The following is a 24,122-nucleotide window of genomic DNA, read 5'->3' as shown; positions in this document are numbered from 1 at the left end:
TTGCCTCCCCACTCTAGTACCTACGGGACCCTGCGAGGTGGCGAATGAGTTAATTTAGTAGTTAGTTAGTGAGATATAGTCGTAAGACACGCGCTATTAATATCCTTTTTATATAATATAAAATTGTTTTCTACTGAAATAATCCTACATAAGTTGGGGGCTCAGCCGCGATGTAACCAGACCTCTCGCAGAGAGCCGCGTGCTTGAAGACAATTACGACGATTACGACGATTTACGACGATTACAACGATTTAAGACGATTACGACGACTTACGACGAATACGACGCTTCGCGACGATTAACGACGCTGTGGCTAAAAAGATAGAAAGAAGCTGGTTGTGCCTAAGACGACGAGGTACGACGCCAGAAACGACGAGGTACGACGCCAGGAACGACGAGGTACGCCAGGAACGACGAGGTACGACGCCAGGAACGACGAGATACGACGTCAGGAACAACGAGGTACGACGCCAGAAACGACAAAAACGCCGGTTGATCTACGTTACGCCGAAAGATTACGAAAGACATATAACCGACATATTTGCAAAAAGACGTGTGCGCGAGTGCAAGCATTAGCCATTGTTTAGCGATAACAAGACAGGACGACGATCGCTTATACACGACATGAACTATAATCAAGAAGTAATGGAAACGCTTGGACAAATCAAGCCAGTGGCTGACAAAATAAGAACATCGCCACGCCTAGCTATATACGCGCTTTATCGGCTCGTGTTCGAAAAGGATGGTGACCGCACCAGCCGTAAACAGTTGCGTAGTTTCCGCGGCTTTGACTTTGACGATGCATCGGATAGATTCCGAACAAAACTTGAGTATTCCGCTGCTTTTTCGATAGGTGATTTGACGTCCATGTGCAATATTCTGGGCTTGGATTACGCCGGTACCAAGGAAGAGTTGCGACAGAAAATTATACGGGCGCTAATGGACATTCAATCGTTAACATTACAAGAAGACGACGATGATGCTGAAGCCGAAGATGAATTTGACGAACCAGAAGCACTAGAAGAGCCGCAACAACGACAACAAGTAAGAGTCGAGCGAATTGGTAACGTAGGCAGTCGACGAACGAACGATGATCTTTCTTCGCTTAGCGGCAATGATTCCGAGGGCAGTGACCAAAACATACCGAGACATAGAGGGCAAAATAGCTCAAGGATCACTTTTAACTTTAAAGATGTAAAGGACACTATTCGTGCATTTGATGGGAGCGACCACTATCCTATCGAAAAGTGGATTTTAGATTTCGAGGAGTTGGCAGCTTTGTTTGAGTGGAATAATATACAAAAGTTAGTGTTTGCCCGCAAGTCTCTCAAGGGTGTTGCTAAAGTATTTGTTCGTGGGCTGAGTATCACGCAGTCCTGGGAAAAATTGAAAGCTGCGTTAAAAGAGGAGTTCAGTCGCAAAGTGAGTAGTGCCGATATACACCGGAAACTGGCCAAAAGGAAGTTAAAGAAAGATGAGAATCTCCAAGAATATTATCTGGCCATGAGGGAATTGGCTTCTCAAGGAAATATCGATGTCGAGTCAGTTATCCAGTACATTGTCGATGGTATCCCGGAGAATAGCAGCAAAGTAGTGTTGTACGGGGCTCGAGACTATAACGAATTTAGAGCTCGCCTGCGTACGTACGAAAGAATACAGGAACGAGGTGCCATCAGCAGCAGAAGCAATCAAAAGAAAGAATTAGCAGGTAAGCCAGCCAAGGACGACGTTAAGCCGACAAAGGATGACCAAAAAAAGCAGACGAGGGCGACATATCGTTATAACTGCGGCGAGAGTGGACATAAAGCGAACATGTGTAAATTTAAGAACCAAGTGAAAAAATGTTTTAAGTGCAATAGCTTTGGTCATGAGTCTAAGAATTGTCCGGATAAAGACGATTAAAAAAATACGCAGGTAACAACTAACGTTCTTCTAAAATCTGTCAATGTAAGCCGAATGTTTAAAGAAATTGTGATTGAAGGCAGAAGTTTCTATGCACTATTAGACACAGGTAGTCATCTCTCTTTGATGCGCGAGGATATTTTTATGTCTATTAATGCCTCAAGGCTGTGTGAGTCAAAAGTGCTTTTGACCGGTATTGCTCAAGGTCAAGTTAAGACGCTCGGACATTTTCAAACGACAATCGTAGTAGATAGTTTTAATTTTCCGTTAACATTTTATGTGATTCCTTCAAAAGCCTTGGACGTTGCTATAATTTTAGGTACTGATTTTATTAACCAGGCTGAAGTAATAATTGATCAGAATGGTATTACAGTTAATAAACCTAGCGCTTTAGTTTTCCTTTCACAGATCAAGTTGCAGCCAGAAAAGAATGAAACAATTTACACGGATTTGATGATTGACAAGGAATCTAGAAGCACTGTAAAAAACATGATGCTGACGTATAAGCCCAATAAGGTTAAGACGACCAATATTGAATTAAGTGTAATGTTGAAAGATGAGACGCCTATTTATCAAACTCCACGACGATTACCGCCGAAAGAAAGAGACATCGTTGAAAAGCAGGTGAATGATTGGATAAACGAAGGAATTGTTGAGCCATGTTCATCCGAATATGCAAGCCCCGTGGTAGTTGCTAAAAAGAAAGATGGTTCACCGCGATTTTGCATTGATTATAGAAGATTAAATAAAGTAATGATCAAAGACAAATATCCGTTACCGGTAATTGAGGACCAAATCGACCGATTAGCAGAAGCTCGTGTATTCAGTACAATTGATCTTAGGAATGGATTTTTTCATGTGAACGTAGCAGAGCAAAGTCGCAAATATACTGCTTTTGTTACCCATCGAGGCCAATATCAGTTCTTAAAAGTACCCTTTGGTTTGTGTAATTCACCACCTGTTTTTCAAAGACACATAAATCATGTTTTTCGACCTTTGGTCAATGACGGTATTCTGTTGATTTATCTAGACGATTTGATTATAATTGCGCCTAATATCAAAGAAGGTATTATACACTTACAAAAAGTACTCCAAGTCGCAAGTGATTACGGATTAGATATAAATAAAAGTAAATGTCAGCTGTTGCAATTAAGAATAGAATATCTCGGACATATCATAGAAAATGGAGAGGTACATCCGTCTCCTAGTAAAGTGCAAGCTGTTTTGAATTTCCCTGAACCACGTTCATTGAAAGATGTCCAAAGTTTTCTCGGACTCTCGGGCTATTTTAGAAAATTTATTGAGTCTTATGCAATTAAAGCAAGACCTTTGAGTGACATGCTAAGAAAAGAAAATACATTTCAGTTTAGCTTTAAAGAAAGGGAGTCTTTCGAACAATTAAAATCGGATTTAAGTCACAGCCCGGTATTGAAGATCTTCAATGAGAAATTCGACACAGAGTTGCACACTGACGCGTGTAAAGACGGTTTCGGAGCAATTTTATTGCAAAGAAGTCCTGATGATGATAAATTGCATCCCGTATATTACATGAGTCGTAAGACGTCAGAAACAGAATCTAAGTATACCAGTTATGAGCTTGAAATTTTAGCCGTGATAAGAGCTTTAGAGAAATTTCGCCACTACTTATTGGGCATGAAATTTAAAATCATCACGGACTGCGTAGCTTTTAAACAGACTATGAATAAAGTTAAGTTATCTGCTAAAGTTGCAAGATGGGCCCTGTTAATTGAAGAATTTGACGCAATCGTTGAGCATAGAGCTGGTTCTAGAATGAAACATGTAGATACTCTTAGTCGTTATCCGATTATGGCCATCAGTAAAGAGGACAGCATTGTAACTAGAGTTACAAATGTACAAAAAAATGATCCAGAGTTACGAGCTATTATGGAAATATTGAAGCAAAAGAATTACGATGATTACTTTTTACGTAATAACGTATTGTATAAGTACAAAGATGGCCGCGAATTGCTTGTTATACCACAAGACATGCAAAACAAAATTATCCAGATGGCTCATGGCAAAGGTCATTTTTCAGTAAAGCGTACAGAGGAAATTATTAAACAGGAATTTTATATTTCTATGTTAACAAAGAAGATTGAAAATGTAATCGCCAATTGCGTACCTTGTATTTTAGGTAATAAGAAAGCGGGTAAACAGGAAGGTTTTCTGAACCCATTGGTTAAGAGCGATGTCCCGTTGTATACTTATCACTTAGATCATCTGGGACCATTAGATTCAACTAATAAGAATTATAATCATATTTTAGCTGTTATTGATAGTTTCACCAAATTTATCTGGTTGTATCCGACTAAGTCGACGACGTCCAAAGAAGTAATTGCGAAATTACAACTACAGAGTCAGGTTTTTGGTAATCCATCTAGCATTATCACTGATAGAGGTACTGCATTCTCTTCTTCAGAATTTCAAGATTATTGTAAAGATGAGGGAATTAAACATTCAATGATTACCACCGGTCTACCACGAGCAAATGGTCAGATTGAAAGAGTTAACAGAACTATTATTCCGGTCTTAACAAAATTATCAATGAATGATCCTACCAAGTGGTATAAACACGTATCTAGAGTTCAACAAACATTAAACACTACTTATCAGAGAAGCATTGGTATGACCCCGTTCGAGTTACTAATTGGAGTTAAAATGAAACAAAAAGACGATTTAGCAGTTAAAGATGCCCTCGAAAGAGAATTCCAGTCGCATTTCGAGCAGGATCGTAACCAACTGAGACTTCAAGCTAAGAATCAGATTCTAAAAGTACAAAACAAAAATCGTAAGACCTACAATTTAAGAAGACGTGAACCGACTAAGTACAAAATTAGCGATTTAGTTGCGATTAAGAGAGTACAGATGGGACCTGGCAAAAAACTTTGTGCCAAATATCTTGGTCCTTATAAGGTTGTAAGGGTTAAATCTAACAACTCTTATGATGTTAAACGCGAAATGCCTGGGGAAGGACCCATGAAAACCAGCACATGTGCCGAGTACATGAAGCCATGGGCTAACGTATTGTAATCACTTGGGCCAAATGATTATTCAGGACGGCCGAGTGTAGGGGGACTGATCTCGATTAGTCATGGCAATATTCTATTTATTTGTTTATTTGTATTGCGCGCCTTGAATCGCGTTGGGAACCGTTCTTGCCTCCCCACTCTAGTACCTACGGGACCCTGCGAGGTGGCGAATGAGTTAGTTTAGTAGTTAGTGAGATATAGTCGTAAGACACGCGCTATTAATATCCTTTTTATATAATATAAAATTGTTTTCTACTGAAATAATCCTACAATATTAACACAGACAATTCAAATTAATTATAGAATCTTCTATTTTTCAATACTAAAACTATTTGCTCGTTTATTGTATTTTATTATTCTTTTTACATTTATAATAATATGTATATATGTTGATACAATTAAAACTTTAATTTCAACAACAACATATAACATAACATATAACATACAACATACATAAAATATATAAAGAATACATGAATTTTAACAGAATGAAGGTATCACAAAGATAAGGTATCACAAAAATTCATGTATTCTTTATATATGCTCATATGTTGTATTTTATGCTGTATGTAACGTTATAACGTTTAAATTTTTGTGATGTTTCAGCGATAATGGATACAAAAAGGAGCGAAATTCAATCTTATTACAGAGACAAGACCATTTTTGTCACCGGCGCTTCCGGCTTTATGGGCAAAGTCCTATTGGAAAAGCTGCTGTACTGTTGCTCAGAAATCGACAAAATTTACATCCTTATACGGAGCAAAAAAGGTCACAACATCGATATTCGACTCAGCAACATATTCGATTTACCTGTAAGATATTGTGGAAATCCCGTTAACTCTTTTTTATCTAATGTCGCGTAACAAAATATCATGATATGTATTTCGAATATTTGCAAATGTTGCAATATATTTGTACCTTTAGCTACATTTGTTATATTTTTTAACACTTAATTAAATTTTATATCTACTTAGTAATCAATTATTAATTATTACACAATAATATTAAAACAACAAAAAAAGATTTGCAATAATCATAATTAGTTTACAAAATTTAGTGATTTTATTTACATGATTTTATTAATTTAGTATTCCCTTTTTTTAATTTTTAAAGACACTTAAGTTTAACATATTTATAATAATGTTTATGTTTATATTATTCTATAATAATCTTTTAATTACAACTATAATTTTTGCTACCATAAAAATTTATTACTTAATTTTTATCATAAATAATTCATGTTTTTTTAAATCAGGTATGAAACTTTTACGAATGATAGTACACATTATGTAAATTAATAACAAATAATGGTGATAATTATTGATATTTCTATAGTTGTTTCAAAGAATCAAAATGGAGAAACCTAATGTCCTTCAAAAAGTGATACCGTTAAACGGCGACATAACTTCGGACAATTTGGGTCTCACTGAAGAGCAGCGAGAACGTCTGATAAACGAAGTACATGTGGTATTTCATTGCGCTGCATCTACTCGCTTCGATTTGAAATTAAAAGACGCCATCGAAATGAACACTGTAAGATATTAGCTCTACAATTTAAAAAAAATCAACGTCAATAACTTAAGGTTACATTTGTTTTTTTTTTTTATCTGAAAAAATGTCTTTACGTTGCGCTGATTACACTGTACTTACATTTAGATTTTGTATTCATGAATTATATACTTAACGTTATATAAAAAACGTGTTGACATTTAAATGCCAAAGCAAATAAAACTTACTTAATTTCGCGAATCTATTTTCCAAACCTAAATTTATGCATAATATTTTACACAATATCTAAAATGCATGATATCTGATTTAATCCTGCAGATAAGTACAAAAAGAGTACTGGACTTGGCAAAGCAAATGAAGCAACTGGAATGTTTCCTACACGTAAGCACGACTTTTAGTCACGTCGAACAAGAGGAACTTGCCGAACGTATATATGATTCCCCTCATAATCCCCACGATGTTATGAAAATCGTTCAATGGCTGGACGAAGAAGCTATCGATCTTCTTACACCAAAGTAATTAAATTAACGATCTTATTAATCATTAATGATAACATATTGATAAGTATATTTATTATAAAACTAATTATAAAATAAAATTATAAAATAATTATTTCTTTAGTGATTTAATTAAATATTAAAAAAATTATAAAGACTCAAAAACACTAAATAATTGTTTATTAAATAACTCATTGAATTATCCAATAATAAAAAATGTCTGTGCAATAACGTATTTGTTTATTGTTATAATTCTAGATTGATGCATCCGCATCCAAATAGCTACACGTATTCGAAGTGTCTAGCTGAAACATTGGTGGTAAACGAGTATCCTAATCTGCCTTGCTGCATTGTGAGACCATCACTCGGTAATTATTGGTATATTTTATAATTTTTCAGTGTTGAATTTGGTAATCTTATTTTTAAATAAAGCGCTGAGAGTTTTACCTCTTCTAAAAGAAATAGGGTGCATGTGTATACACTGACGTGTGTACATTTATAGTTGCGGTGACGTGTAGGACGTCGGCCTAACGTCTGTGAGCGTTCCTAGAGTAAAAGTGATAGGCAAAATCACTTTTTAGCGAGGGAAGAATTAAAATTGTGTGAAACGTGTAAGAACTGTATATTAACTTTTTGTTAGAAATATACTTTTCTTTTTTACCCGATAAGTGTTTCATTGAATAAATCCACTCATATGATAAAAATTAAAAACTTCCAACATTCAGAAATCATAAGAAAAAATCTCTCGGCGCGATATACACACAAATTTTAACAGATCTGCACTGTTTTTTTTTTCAATGCACTGAAAAACTCGGGAAAAATACAGAATTTCTGTTCACGTCTGCATGCAATTTGCTTGAATAAGCCAGTACAATATAGAATACATTAAAATAAAAAAAAAAATAATTTAAATTTGTTTAGTATTACCAGCTATAAAAGAGCCGTTACCAGGTTGGGTGGACAATCTGAATAGTCCTGTAGGATTGCTCGTCGCTGCGGGCAAAGGTGTCGTCAGATCAATGCACTGCAATGGCAGTTATCATGCTGAAATTATACCGGTTGACATTGCGATTAATAATCTAATTGTAATTGCATACAGAGTCGGTACCAAGCAGGAAAAGTATGTAATTCCGCAATGTGCAATTTTTTTTTTTGCATTATTAAACATACCGAAAAAATATTCAAATCAGAGTATGTTATTCAAAGCTCGCTTTGAACAATTGCAACACAATATGAGATAACATTTTATTTATTATTTTATGTGCTTAAAATATAAAAAAAAATTAAAAAATCAATATATACACATGTAAGAATTATTCATTTTGTGCGTATTTCTAGTTTTTAAATGTTTTTATGTTACGTAAAATTATAAGTAGATATCTATCTCAAATTTTGTTGCAAATTAATTGTCTGAAGTAAATTTAATATGCAATATGTCTATAATTTATAAACTATTTCTTTTCTACTACTATTTCTTATAATATTTAATATAAAATAATGTTATTATTAATTTTGAAAAAATTCGTAACGTTTAAATTTCTCTTTTGCCAGCTTACAATTGTTAATCCATTTATAGATCAAAAAGTATACTCGTGTTCAACGTAACGCAAGGCAGAATAACAGAGGCCAAATTCGGTGAGATACTTGAAATGGGTAGGCGTGTTTTTTACAAATATCCTTTTGAAGGACAGATTTGGTATCCTGACGGCAATATACGTAGCAACAAATTTGTGCACAATTTATTCGTCTTCTTTTTCCACATTATACCCGCATACCTTATCGACTTCTTGATGCTGATATTCTGACAAAAAAGATTGTAAGTTCTGAGTACTCTTTATGAAAATGTTTATCCATTAATCATTACTCATTACATAATGTTTTATATAATGACATAATATTATGTGATCTATTTTAATTGTTATTTTCTTTCTTTTCGTTCTTTCTAACAGTATGGTCAGAATCCAGAAACGAAATTTCAATCTTTTTTGTAAAATTAATAAAAATATGCCTCACAATTTTTCCTTGGTATTGCTGAGATTGTCAGTAAAATTTATCATTTTGTAAAACGTATATAAAAAATTTTATTTTAAACGATCTATATGATTCGGGCCAGGATTCTGTATATTGTGTACTTCGTCCTGATTCTTTTCTCTACCTTTTCTACATTATGCGGCGCAGAAAGAAGTAAATAAAATTCTGTCACATGTTTTGTCGCGATTTATAAATACATAAGGATAAAAACGAAAAAAGTATATGACATTTTCTTCCAGTTAGATGTATGGTGTTATAAACAATATGTGTATTTTTAAATTAAATATTTTAGTTTATATCTGACTCATATATAGCTTATATAATCTATTAAACATCTTATATATGCCTGTTTTGTCTTGGGTCATAGACGTGGAATAGAATTTTGTTTGAGAAAAAGAATGCAAACCATACGAAAAAACATACTCAGGCCACACGTGTAGTAAATTACTAACAAAAAGAAGACATATTAAAAATTGTCAGCTTACATTAGATCTCTTTTGGTGATTAATTGCAAACTACGATAGTAAGAATAACGCAGCACAATAATGACTTATCAATAAAACTAACTTTTATATACACTTGTTACATTATCACGGAGAAATAAATGAAGCTGTGACAAATGCCGTGATAAATGCAACAGTGTGACACAAAGCGCTAGTAAAAGATTTTTCTTCATATTATTAAGAATATGTTTTACGTAAAAGAATTATTACATAAAAAGAAAAAATGATTTTTTAATTATAAAGGTGATATTTGATATGCATTTTAATAGTGGATTCTATTTAAAAATTAAAAATAAACTATTAAGATTAATAAAACAATAAGTAGATTTATATTTCAGATTTCTACGTCAAACTATTTATTGAAAATATGAGAAAAAAGTTAAGTTTACACGCAAAATAACACAAATATAATATTTTTAAAACAATAACTACAATCTGCTTGCTAAACATAGATATAAGTCCTTGAAATAGAGCAAACAAGGTAATTCTTTATTTTGACGTAAGACTCAATTCTTTAAAAGTTTTTACATTTTAACATTCATCTATTTGTTGCAAAGCAAGATTATACTTTGTTAATGCGCACTATCTTTATGTTATAAGAAAGAAAGAAACGTCATTAAAAATATCGATTAAATATAATTTATTATAGTAAATGTGAAGTACATTCTACGTCGTAAATAGAAGACTGACGCAAGAATCAAAGGTTAAATAATACTAATAAGCGTGTGCAAGTGCATAAGTTTAAATATTTTTCTTTCTTTATATTGTGTAATGATGTAATAATTGCATTTATTACGGACTCCTCGTATTTTCCAAGAAAATGACAACATAAGATAAATATCATAGATATCAAGATAGATTATCATCAATACATTATGCATGACTACTTTATTTTATTATTTTCTATTCACTAGCTCAAACGCTTTTCTTTAAAATAATATTATTCTTATATAAATCTAAAAGAATATATGAGAAAATAAAATAAGTGAAAATAAATAAATAATTTTTATATTTTTTTACATTTATAATAATTATAATTATAATTATAATTATAATAAATTAAATTATATAAATTATATAAATTATAATTATAATTATAATAAAACAATTAGAACAACGTAATATTTCTTTCCTCTTATTTATTTGTTCAAGACAAAGTGAACACTAACATTTTTATTATATCTATTTTTTAGTTACTTTTTGCGTAAAAAACAAGATTTATACAAATTCAATCCATCAAACTTTTACAAAAAAAAACAAAGTTTTAGAAAGTTTAGTATTTTGATACTATTTCTAAATATCCTACAAAATCGACAAGTAGATAAAATTTAACCAGATTTTGCATATTCCGGATTCATCAACAGTCGAGATGTAATGGCATACAGCGTCCTTCGATAGTTTTACGCGCATCTAAGAACGATGACGTTCATGAAATGTTCATGAATTGTTTTTAGGAACGTGAAAATGAAAAAAAAACCAATTTGTCTTGCGGTTAGAAGCGAGCTTTTTGCCTCTAGCAAGAACGAAACGCATAAGATTTTTTGTTGTAGTGTACACTATGTGGGAAAAGGAACAGAGAGAAAAAGAAGAAAAGAAAAAAACATTGACAAGTCATTCTACAACAGAACATATTTCATCACGGATTACAACGAAGCTCATTAAGTTCGTGAGCACGGAGTACACAGGATCTATTCTCACAAAATAGCAAAAGTGAAACAAAACATTACATTAATTGCAAGTGATAACAGAATTAAACCATAGGATTCAATCGAACGTGTGCAACACCAACAGGTATCCAGTATATTTTTGTATTATATCATTATTTGGCATTCAAATTATTGCCGATTTTTGCGTAACCTTTTGCTAACGAGAAAGTGACAGAATTGTCCCCCTTCAATTTTAATCAGTTTTGAATATGTTGTAGAGTATCTCAAAATAAAAGACACGTATATTTTTTTGTGTTCTCGCACGTTTAGGGGTTGAAACAATTTTTACAAGCTGAAGCGGTCTATTCTATTTGGTTTTGACAAAATATCGTTAAAACTGTAAAAAGTATAAAAAAATGTTTTAAATAAAAATTTTATGGTATTATACGGGCTTTATAACCGCGCAGCTGGATTTTTATAAAAATTTTATATTTTTTAATTTACCTTCTTGTTATTATTTTTACGAATTTCAAGATTTTTGTGTAATAACAAAAGTTATTGGATTTTTTACGCTAAATTCAACGAGAGGGGTTCAACTGCCTACATTCCCATTTGCCAACAGCTTCGTTTGCCCACAACATTTTGCCGACAGCTTCAATTGCCGACATTCCCGATTGCCTACAGAGCAATTGCCTACAAGCATTATTGCGCACATTTAAAAATTAAAAATACAAACGTACGTTTGCACACAAGACATTATTGCACACATACACATTGCACACATGATATTATTGCGCACATACACATTGCACACATGACATTATTGCGCACATACACATTGCACACATGACATTATTGCGCACATACACATTGCACACATAATATTATTGTTCACATTTAAAAATTAAAAATACAAATGTACGTTTGCACACAAGACATTATTGCACACATACACATTGCGCACATGACATTATTGCGTTTTGTGTAGAAACTCGTAAACCCATGTTGAACCTCGCTTTGTTTGAAATTTCACGCGTAGGCGGCGGAGGACTTCGCCCCTACGGGGCGAAGCCTCTCCCCCGCGTAAAACAAATAACAAATTCTACTCAGGTAGATTCAACAAGGTAAACCTAACAAGGTTAACCAAGGTTCACAAACAGAGTTGTAAACCCATGTTGAACCTCGTTTCGCATGGAAAGAATATGCGCAATAATATTATGTGTGCAATGTGTATGTGCGCAATAATGTCATTTGTGCAATGTGTATGTGTGCAATAATGTCTTGTGTGAAACGTACGTTTGTATTTTTAATTTTTAAATGTGCGCAATAATGTCATGTGCAAACGTACGTTTGTATTTTTAATTTTTAAATGTGCGCAATAATGCTTGTAGGCAATCGCTCTGTAGGCAATCGGGAATGTCGGCAATTGAAGCTGTCGGCAAAATGTTGTGGGCAAACGAAGCTGTTGGCAAATGGGAATGTAGGCAGTTGAGACCCTCCCAAAGAATACATGAATTTTTGTGATGTGCACATACACCTTATCTTTGTGATACGTTCATTCCGTTAAAATTCATGTATTCTTTATATATTTTATATATGTTGTATGTTATATTGTTGCGTCCGCGAACCGGTATTTCACGCACGACAACGAAACTCACGAAATCAAACAACACAACACAACACTTCGAATAAACAGAGAACACTTTAATAAACAACACAGAACTTTACAATAAGAAACCGGAAATATGATTTAAAGACCGTAACTGTCGTATACGTCCGCCCGAGCAGACAGCTATCTCAGATCTGACATATGACAGTTTGTTTATAACTGTCATAGAGACCCTTTAAACTGTTAATCAATATTCGTTGTCTTGACAACGTTGTCTTGACAACGAATATAAGAAAGATTATTAATAAATGCCATATGGCTTCAACTCTCTAATGACCGATCGATATTATCGATCGGTCCGTCAGCTGTAACACACACACAGCATCAGCGGCGAAATAGTACGGGCACAACAATATGTTATGTTATATGTCGTTGTTGAAATTAAAGTTTTAATTGTATCGACATATATATATATATTATTATAAATGTGAAAAGAATGATAGAAATACAATAAACGAGCAAATAGTTTTACTATTGAAAAATAGAAGATCCTGTAATTAATTTGAATCGTCTGTGTTACTAATATAAAATAATAGATAGCATTTAAAATTTCGAGATTTTTATTTATTTGTTTGTCTTTTAATTTGTCTTCTTTTTTAATCATTTAATTTTTTCGTGTTTGTTATCGGTTACAACATATATATGTGTATATGTTGTGGCGCGTTGTAACAATTATTTATAAGGGTGTAATGTAAAAGAGGTATCTTTGCAATAACTTTAGTAAGCTTTGTCATTTGATTAGAACTTTGCTTTTTAAATACTTGACGACATTAACGTGACATTTTTATTTTTACTTTTTTACGATGATTGCGCAACGCAAGCGCAGCATCAACGATGCATCATGCAGCACGGAGCATATAGTGCGATATTCACGGATCATTTCTGAAAGATGCGGTTTCGAAACATAAAATCATATCCTATAGTTGAATTGGGAGGGTCTCAACTGCCTACATTCCTATTTGCCAACAGCTTCGTTTGCCCACAACATTTTGCCGACAGCTTCAATTGTCGACATTCCCGATTGTCTACAGAGCGATTGCCTACAAGCATTATTGCGCACATTTAAAAATTAAAAATACAAACGTACGTTTGCACACAAGACATTATTGCACACATACACATTGCACACATGACATTATTGCGCACATACACATTGCACACATGACATTATTGCGCACATACACAATGCACACATGACATTATTGCGCACATACACATTGCACACATGACATTATTGCGCACATACACAATGCACACATGACATTATTGCGCACATACACATTGCACACATGACATTATTGCGCACATACACAATGCACACATGACATTATTGCGCACATACACAATGCACACATGACATTATTGCGCACATACACATTGCACACATGACATTATTGCGCACATACACATTGCACACATGACATTATTGCGCACATACACATTGCACACATAACATTATTGCGCACATACACAATGCACACATGACATTATTGCGCACATACACATTGCACACATAATATTATTGCGCACATACACAATGCACACATGACATTATTGCGCACATACACATTGCACACATAATATTATTGCGCACATTTAAAAATTAAAAATACAAACGTACGTTTGCACACAAGACATTATTGCACACATACACATTGCACACATGTCATTATTGCGCACATACACATTGCACACATGACATTATTGCGCACATACACATTGCACACATGACATTATTGCGCACATACACATTGCACACATAACATTATTGCGCACATACACAATGCACACATGACATTATTGCGCACATACACATTGCACACATAATATTATTGCGCACATTTAAAAATTAAAAATACAAACGTACGTTTGCACACAAGACATTATTGCACACATACACATTGCACACATGTCATTATTGCGCACATACACATTGCACACATGACATTATTGCGCACATACACATTGCACACATGACATTATTGCGCACATACACATTGCACACATAATATTATTGCGCACATACACATTGCACACATAATATTATTGCGCACATACACATTGCACACATAATATTATTGCGCACATTTAAAAATTAAAAATACAAACGTACGTTTCACACAAGACATTATTGCACACATACACATTGCACAAATGACATTATTGCGCACATACACATTGCACACATAATATTATTGCGCATATTCTTTCCATGCGAAACGAGGTTCAACATGGGTTTACTACTCTGTTTGTGAACTTTGGTTAACCTTGTTAGGTTTACCTTGTTAGGTATAACCTGAGTAGAATTTGTTATTTGTTTTACGCGGGGGAGAGGTTTCGCCCCGTAGGGGCGAAGTCCTCCGCCGCCTACGCGTGAAATTTCAAACAAAGCGAGGTTCAACATGGGTTTACGAGTTTCTACACAAAACGCAATAATGTCATGTGCGCAATGTGTATGTGTGCAATAATGTCTTGTGTGCAAACGTACATTTGTATTTTTAATTTTTAAATGTGCGCAATAATATTATGTGTGCAATGTGTATGTGCGCAATAATGTCATGTGTGCAATGTGTATGTGCGCAATAATGTCATGTGTGCAATGTGTATGTGCGCAATAATGTCATGTGTGCAATGTGTATGTGCGCAATAATGTCATGTGTGCAATGTGTATATGCGCAATAATATCATGTGTGCAATGTGTATGTGTGCAATAATATCTTGTGTGCAAACGTACGTTTGTATTTTTAATTTTTAAATGTGCGCAATAATGCTTGTAGGCAATCGCTCTGTAGGCAATCGGGAATGTCGGCAATTGAAGCTGTCGGCAAAATGTTGTGGGCAAACGAAGCTGTTGGCAAATGGGAATGTAGGCAGTTGAACCCCTCTCTATTCTTTATATATGCTTATATGTTGTATCCTATGTTGTATGTAATGTTATAACGGTCAAATTTTTGTGTTTCAGCGATAATGGACAAGAAAAAGAGCGAAATTCAATCCTATTACAAAAACAAGACCATTTTTTTCACCAGCGCTTCCGGCTTTATGGGCAAGGTTCTCTTGGAAAAGTTGCTGTATTCTTGCTCGGAAATTGACAAAATTTACATCATTATACGAAGCAAGAAAGGTCACAACATCGATACTCGACTCAGCAACATATTTGATTTACCTGTAAGATATTGTGGGAATTCCATTACTTAATTTTAATCTTAAATAATTCATGATTTTTTAAATCAGGTATGAAACTTTTACAAATAAAAGTACACATTATGTAAATTAATAACAAATAATGGTAATAATTATTGATATTTCTATAGTTGTTTCAAAGAATTAAAATCGAGAAACCTAATGTCCTTCAAAAAGTGATACCGTTAAACGGCGACATAACTTCGGACAATTTGGGTCTCACTGAAGAGCAGCGAGAACGTCTGATAAACGAAGTACATGTGGTATTTCATTGCGCTGCATCTACTCGCTTCGATACGAAATTAAAAGACGCCATCGAGCTGAACACTGTAAGATATTAGTATTACAATTTAAAAAAATCAACGTCAATAATTCAAAGTTTCATTTGTTGCATTTGTCTTCTTTATGTGAAAAAAGTACTTTATTACTATTATTACACATTACGCTGATTACATTGTACATTTAGATTCTGTATTCATCAATTATACAGGGTGTCTGGCAATAATCGCCCCACCGGTCATATACAGGTAGAGGAGGTCAAATCGAGTAGAAAAGTCCTTTACCATTTTTTGATTTTTGAAATAAGTACTAAGTAATTAACGAAAAAAGATTGGTAAATCCGTGCAAGTAAAGCGCGCGCAGCGAGAAGGACATCCCACTGCTATGCGATCACTAGGCGCGCGATGAAGCGTTGGGAGGAGCGCTCTACAAATGACAATGGCAACATACGAGCGTAACGCTAGATCCTTGTGTCCTAGTGATCGCGTAGCAGTGGGATGTCCTTCTCACCGCGCGCGCTTTACTTGCGCGGATTCGCCGATCTTTTTTCGTTAATTACTCAGTACTTATTATGAAAATTAAAAAATGGTAAAGGACTTTTCTACTCGATTTGACCTCCTCTACCTGTATATGACCGGTGGGGCAATTATTGCCAGACACCCTGTATATACATGTGTCTGTGGTATGTATATGTGTTAAATTATGTAAAATATGTCACACATTTATACCACTCAAAGCATTCCAGACATTGAAGCTATCAAAATTTTTAAGATTTTCAAAATTTTTTTATTATAACAGTCTTACAAAATGTATTTGAACCTTTTTGATTTTCTTGACTCAAGCCTTTAACTCAAGATATTTTTGTACAATTTTTATGCTTTATCACTAAGTATTGCGACGTGAACTAGCCTCGGAATCACGCCAGATCCGAGGGAGCACGCCCAATGGAAATCGGTACTCGAGGCATCGGCAATAACTGCTCGACTCGGTAACTTACGGTATCAGAAACAGATGCTTAATTCGGTAACTCGCGGTACTCCACACAATTCGGGAGCAAGGTAACTCACGCGATAACGGAAACCGGAAATGGGCGCCAGGTGCGAATAATCGCACCGCGGTATCGGTAACTTTAATAGTTCTCAAAATTTGCTCGGCCGCTCCCCGCTCAGTATGGCAGAGGGGCGCAGTTCTTTTACTTAACGTAGATATCTGGAGTGAGAGGCGAACACAAGGACAACTCAATACTTAATAGTTAACAATAATGTATTTCCATAATTTGGCTTACAAGGTTAAAGATGTGCAGCGTTCGGCCTGAGCCGATACGGCGGAGACGGTTCAATGCGGTAGCAGGGCCGTTCGCCCAATTACTCGATAACAAGAATAAAGTTAGACAAATACGCGAAATCACGGAGATGCGATCACGATAGTTCGCCGCTGATCCGACTCTATCCGGTAAACACGGGACTTATACTCTGATCATTCGATACGGCCGGTGAAGGCCAAATAAACAGACTTTAAGCGACGGGGGCCTAACGGCCAGGACTGAGATGTCGCGGAACGGCTATTTTTCGCGGGCTTTCCCGTTTCTCGCCGAGACGCGAACTTGGCGGTAACCGCAATCTCGCGGAGAACGTTCCCGGATCAAAATCCGCCCGCAGACATTCACGGTACTTCCGGTACGGTGATAACGCGGCAAACGGTAACGGAGCGGTATCGCAAGAAAACGGTAGCAATCGGTTTTTCTTTTCTTTTAAAAGACGGTAACGGCAGGACGGTACGGTAACTAAACGAACGGTAACGAAACGGCAACGAGAAAAGACTGTCGGCGCTGAATTCCCACAAGACAGAGAGACTGTTACGCGATATCCGGGGCCGGCTGGACATGCGGTAATTGAGCGTAATTGAGCGCTCACGATATCAAACACTACGGTTAATGTGAGAGACACTACATATTAAACGAACTCACGCTACCAGCTATCACCGGACGGAACTCTACGGCTACACGAGAGGCGGCTTACAACGATTGGACGTCCTTGGCGTCTTCGGTGTCGTCGGGCTGAGTCCCTGATGTCGTCCTCGCGCACTTGTGTCACACCGAACAGTGACTCTTCTCGGCTCTGCCTCTAGGTCCTTCCAGATTCGCGTCGCCTTCCTGCGCATCCTGCCGATTTTCCGAAAAGGGGGGTCCCTGAGAACCGCCCACAGTTCATCCAGGGCGCCCCCTTCCGCTCACTGTGGTTTCCTCAAGTCTTTCGGCTGATAACGTGTCGGTAAGTCGATGTTCCCGGAAGAGACTGGTTAGGCTGGCCGGGCCATACTCCGGTCCTTCCGGGTGCAGCATCTTCGGGGTCCTCGAAGCCGTCTGCAGCCGGGCGAGGTCCGCTGCTGCGTGTCTTTGTGTTGCTTTTGACTTTGTGGCTGAAACCAAAGCGGAGTTAGATAGGGCTTGGATGGCGGAGGCGACGGAATCGCGGTACCTGACCTTTTTCGTGGGGTCACTAATGCGTGGCCCCTGCGGATGATCCCCCGGTGTCCGGCTTCCCTGGCGATGCTATCTTCGCCCTGAGGCACAAAACACGCAACGCCGCCCGCACGGGGTCTTGCCTTACAATTCAAAAACGGTATTACGGTACAAAAACAGGAATTACGATACAAACGACGCGCAAAAATTGTGGAGTCTCGCGGGTTGCTCTCTCCACGCGAGGAGCAACACCAGGGCTCCTTGCTCCCTCGGCCGGGCTATCGCCCTTGTGACGGCGCTCGAAAAGCGTCACGTCACAGTATATGTATCTTTTTTTTTATACACATGAGTGATTAGTAAAAATAAAATATTAATACGTTTAATCGACATATTTTTAAGGCTTAATATTAAGTGCAATATTTTTCATAAAATTAAAATACATATGATATCGTTATGTGACATAAAGAATATATTTCTTAGAAAACTGAATAATAATTTTGTTATTTTAATTTTTACACTTCAACAAAACCAAGTGTGCTAATGGAGAAAATTAATAAATTTTTTTTACATATAAATATGTTTACATAACAAATTTTTATGTTTACAAGTTTTTTATTATGCTTTCTCTCTCTCTCTCTCTCTCTCTCTCTTTCTCTTTCTCTCTCTCTTTTTCTCTCCTTTTTTGTCTTTTCTTATTGTAATATATTTTTATAGGGAAAAAATTTTTGTTGTAATTTTTTATATATTTATTGAAGAAATTATTAAATATTGTCGTTGGTAATACATACAGGTGGACATACAATTAAGCTATACAAGACTGTTTATGATTTGCGCAACATAGATAAAGTATTAATAGTCGAAAATAACTTCTTTGATACATCATCTCTATATTGCCATCTTGATACTCTTAGAAATTTTTCTGTTGAAAATTAAAATAGAAACGCACCGCAATGCATAACAAGATAAACTCTTTTATTCGCTATCATAAAAAAATTTTTCTTCAATTAAATAATAAATCTTTCTAATTCACAAATTATATGTCAATTCTGCAATATAGAAATCGTTTACTTCGACAGATTCCAATTTTATGTAACGTTTGGCAAAAGCGCGTACGATTTTCCCCACATCAACGCACGAAATAATAAACATCATTGACTTTATGTATAGCAGCTTGGATGTATGTAACAGAGCAGTACATTTAGCAACCGTCACATAAAACATATAACTACGTCTAAAAATTCGCATTTTTATCGTTAACAAACCGTTTTCAACATAAGAGAAGGAACGAGGTAATATTCACCACACGTTTAATTCAGAATTATTTTTATCGAATAAAATACCAAATTTATATGAGTTAAATTAATTTCAACATACATTTTATAACATTTTCTATATCATTGTGACTTTTATACTTTGTAGATGTTTTTCATCTTGAAAGCACATATTAAAGTAACATTTCCTTTATGATTCTTTTGAAAATATGAATAGACCAGGTAGAAATGTACATAAATTATTTATTTGTCAAAAATAATAGAATTTCTTTAAGCAAAATTCAGAGTACATAACTTTGTTCGATCAAATAATATCTATAACTACACTTTCCAGAATGATTGTTCTAGTATAACACAACACTTGATATTTAAAAATGCATATAATATCCAACCCATTTCAATTTTGAATAGCATTAGATTTTTACAGCGATGCAAAATGTAAAAAGTATTTTTCAGAAAACATCAAATAAAATAAAATTTCATATAGTTTTAAAGAAGAAAAAAATAAGGATGATGGTTGCAAAAGAATCTTTGTACTATGCTTTGTACTATCCATTGACAATGCATACACCTTTTCGGAATCTAGTACATGTAACTTTACATGAATGTAAATTTAATTTCTTGCCAAAAGAGTTCGGTACATTACATCATCTACAAGAGATTACATTATCCAGTAATTATGTCGTGAATACTACTCAATCTGCATGGGAATGGTTAGAGCAAGATTCTATGAGAAATAATTTGAAATCATTGAAAATAATGCATTATGACGTAAGTTACACTATCTATTTACTCAGATGTTATGATATTAACCACAAATTAACAGAAAATGAAAAAGTCACTTTACGTTCCCACCATTTATCGTTATGTTCTTGAATTATTTTGTTATTTACAGCTACCTGAATTACCTTTACAAATCACATGTTTGAAAAATCTCACAATATTATATATGACAAGTTTGAGAATCAGTTTCTTACCAAAAGAGTTTGGTAATTTGCCTCTTTTGGAACTTGATCTATCGAATAATGATCTTGGAAGATCTAATCAATCTGCATGGGAATGGTTAATGCAAGCTCCCATTAGAAATAGTTTAAGAGAACTCAACTTAAGTCATAATTATGTAAGTTATAATATCGAATTACTAAAATATCATGATATTAACTAACAAAAACAAAATTTTTTTTTAAAAAACAAAAACAATACAATTACAGCCACTCGCACCCTGATCTCTTTTCTCTCTCTTCCTTTCTTTCCAATAATTCCTATCAGTACATTATGATTCTCCATATGTGAGAACAATGTACTTCACTTTTCGTACGCTTTATGTATCTCGATCTGAGATCGGTGTACAATTTAACTGTCTCATGTAGACTAATTAATTTTTTTAAGAAAAATTAAAAGTTTTGCACTAACATCCTGCAACAACTCTTAATGTTCTTTTATTATATTGTATTTAATAAAATTACAGTTACTATTAACTGTTATTAATAAATTAACATTGTTTATAGATCACTGCAATACCATTACAAATTATTTGTTTGAAAAATTTACACTTCTTATACTTATTCAAAAATAAGATCAAGTTCATACCAAAAGAATTTGGTATTTTATCTCAACTGACAGTACTTAATTTAATGGATAATTTGCTCGGAACATGTCAACATTCTACATGGGAATGGTTAGAAATGCCCATTAGAGATAATTTATCACTTACAAGGAAAGGGACCCAAGTGTCCCCCTCCAATTTCGACGAGCTTTAAATATGTTGTAAAGTAGCTCAAAATAAGAGACACGTATTTTTTTTTATGTGCTTTCTCGCACGTTTAAGGTTGAAACAACCCCTACAAGCTAAAACGGTTTTTTTGGTTTTGACTGAATATCGTCAAAACTGTAAGAGATATCAAAAAATGTTTCGAATAAAAGTTGCATGGTCTTTTATGAGCTTTATAACCGCGTAGCTCGATTTTTAAAAAATTTTATATTTTTTAATTTACCTTTACCCTTTTTTATTATTTTTACAAATTTCAAAATTTTTGTTATGACAAAAGTTGTAGCATTTTTTACGCTGAATACAACCATATATGATTTTATTATATTTCAAAATCGCATCTTTTAGAAATGAGCTGTCAATGTCGCACTATATGCGTCGCGCTGCGATATATGCATATATATGCATAACGCATCGTTTGTGCCGCTTGTGTAATCGATGTTTGTCGTGCATGTGTAATTGATAAGACAAATAAAATTAGAAATAAAGATTAGCATGTTATGAAACATTCGGAAAAATGTTCTCATCAAAGAACAAAGTTCACTAAAGTTGTTGCCAAAACATCCCCTCTCTTTTACACTTTTCTATTCGCATTTCGAGTGCATTTATAGCGCAGCGCGTTGTCATATCCCGTCAGTGCATATTACGCTTTAAAGTTGTGCGCTTGTTAGTGATTACGAAAAAACAATATATAAAACAGCATCAAAGAAAGAACAGCAAATTCACTATAAAGTAAGTATTATTTTTTTGTACACAAATAAGGAGAAATATTTAATTGTTATATTTTTCAGAATGGTTCAATTAAATCCATTTAACGTAATAATGTTAGTATACGTAACTTTTTCGGCCCTTAATCTATCAACAAGTCCGATAACATCTGAAGAACGAGAAATGGCACATAAAATAAAATCTATGCTGAAAGAAATGCGCGATGAGAGATACAAAATGGAAGTAGAAGAATCTTTAGATTATGAAAACGATAACAATATTCCAACAGCAGAGCAATTCGAACTAGGAGATAAAGAGGAAGAAGGTGAGCTATGGACGCAAATCCTAAAGTTATATGTACTACAGATGGACGTATTCCGTATGAATATAAAAAAAATGCAGTCGAATTTTGGAAAAGCAGTACAACAAGGCCAAGAACATTAGAAGGAGTAAAACAAAGATTTCGGAAAGTATATTTGTTATGATTTATCGAAGGTACAAAGAAAACGTGTGCACTCACTTGCGGTCAATCTAAGAGAGAGCTTTATTGTCGGAAACGGAAAACATACAAAAGCGCCATCGGATAGGCGTTTGCTTACTATTAGGCTACGGCGCGGGAAAAACAAATAAAAATCTTTTCGCAAGTCTTTCCAACACCTCCTCTCGAAAGTATTTTATGTTTCGTTTATAAATCACTTAAACCTAACTTACTCACTAATCTTATGTGCTGCGGTTTCGGCAAAGGCTTAGTTAAGATATCGGCCGTCATCTCATCGCTGGGTATGTGAGATATCTTTATGTATTTTTGGGTAAGTATTTCCCGTATGAAGTGATGGCGGATATCTATGTGTTTGGTTCGCTGATGATTACAGTTGTTCTTTGATAAGCTTATAGCTCCGCTGTTATCGCACTTAATTTCTATTGCTTCGTTAGCGATTCCTGTAACTTCGTACATAAGGTTTCTTAACCATATAGCTTCTTGGCTAGTAAATGCAAGTGCAATGTACTCGGCCTCTACCGTGGATAGAGCTACCGTGTGTTGTTTTTTACTATGCCATATGATAGCTCCTCCATTCAACGTAAATACACAACCGCTTATAGACTTTCTATCCCGTTTGTCGTTGCCCCAATCGGCATCGCTATAGCCTATAACATTGTCGTTATTTTCTTTACTGTATTTAAGATAACAACTCGCAGTACTCTTTAGGTATCTAAAAATTCGTTTTACGGCTGTCCAATGAATTTTCTTAGGATTCTGACAGAAGCTGCTAACCGCGTTTACAGCTTGTGCTATGTCCGGACGACTGATTTGACTTATATATAGTAATGAGCCTATTGCCTCGAGGTACTGGGATTTGAAGTCGTCGTCGTCACTCGGTTCATCGCATTCTTCGTTGCTTTCTGTTAGTTTGACATTTGGATCAGCTGGTGTACCGATTGGCTTACAATTGTCCATGCCGTGTTTCTTGAGCGTCCGTTGTATATACTTTTCTTGTTTAACTCTTATTTCACCTTTCGGTCTATCTTGGCATATTTCCAAACCTAGGAAATATTTGGCTTCTCCCAAATCTTTTATTTCGAAAAATTGGTTCAAGAAATTATTTAATTTTCTTTGTTCGCCTTTGTAATTACTCAGGATCAGTAA

General features: G+C 34.8%; 2 protein-coding genes across 6 annotated transcripts in view; both read left to right on the top strand.

The window, feature by feature from the left end:
- The first annotated feature begins 468 nt into the window (after positions 1 to 468).
- LOC105668505 (putative fatty acyl-CoA reductase CG8306) lies at positions 469 to 11,260 on the top strand. Of its 5 annotated transcripts, none has more exons than XM_067359134.1 (8): positions 469 to 1,708; positions 5,559 to 5,764; positions 6,288 to 6,485; positions 6,780 to 6,976; positions 7,217 to 7,326; positions 7,880 to 8,078; positions 8,535 to 8,774; positions 11,043 to 11,260. In XM_067359134.1, exons 1-7 carry the CDS (start codon positions 625 to 627, stop codon positions 8,761 to 8,763), a joined length of 2,223 nt encoding a protein of 740 aa, XP_067215235.1. In that variant the 5' UTR covers positions 469 to 624; the 3' UTR covers positions 8,764 to 8,774; positions 11,043 to 11,260. The 5 variants fall into 5 exon arrangements, 4 of the variants coding, with proteins under 4 accessions (XP_067215235.1, XP_067215238.1, XP_067215243.1 ...); XM_067359137.1 differs by lacking the exon at positions 11,043 to 11,260 and adding an exon at positions 8,908 to 10,231; XR_010891221.1 differs by lacking the exons at positions 8,535 to 8,774; positions 11,043 to 11,260 and adding an exon at positions 7,461 to 7,569 and having other exon boundaries at positions 7,880 to 7,959.
- A 4,928-nt stretch (positions 11,261 to 16,188) lies between these two features.
- The window catches only part of LOC137001233 (cytochrome P450 4c3-like), a 32,672-nt gene continuing 24,738 nt past the window's right edge, over positions 16,189 to 24,122 (top strand). The window contains exon 1 of the mRNA XM_067359748.1: positions 16,189 to 16,319. The gene's annotated coding sequence lies outside the window, so the exon portion shown is untranslated. The remainder of the gene's footprint in view (positions 16,320 to 24,122) is intronic.

This window comes from Linepithema humile, chromosome 1 (assembly GCF_040581485.1).
Source record: "Linepithema humile isolate Giens D197 chromosome 1, Lhum_UNIL_v1.0, whole genome shotgun sequence".
Lineage (NCBI taxonomy): Eukaryota > Metazoa > Arthropoda > Insecta > Hymenoptera > Formicidae > Linepithema > Linepithema humile.
This window is presented reverse-complemented; position numbering and strand designations above follow the sequence as displayed.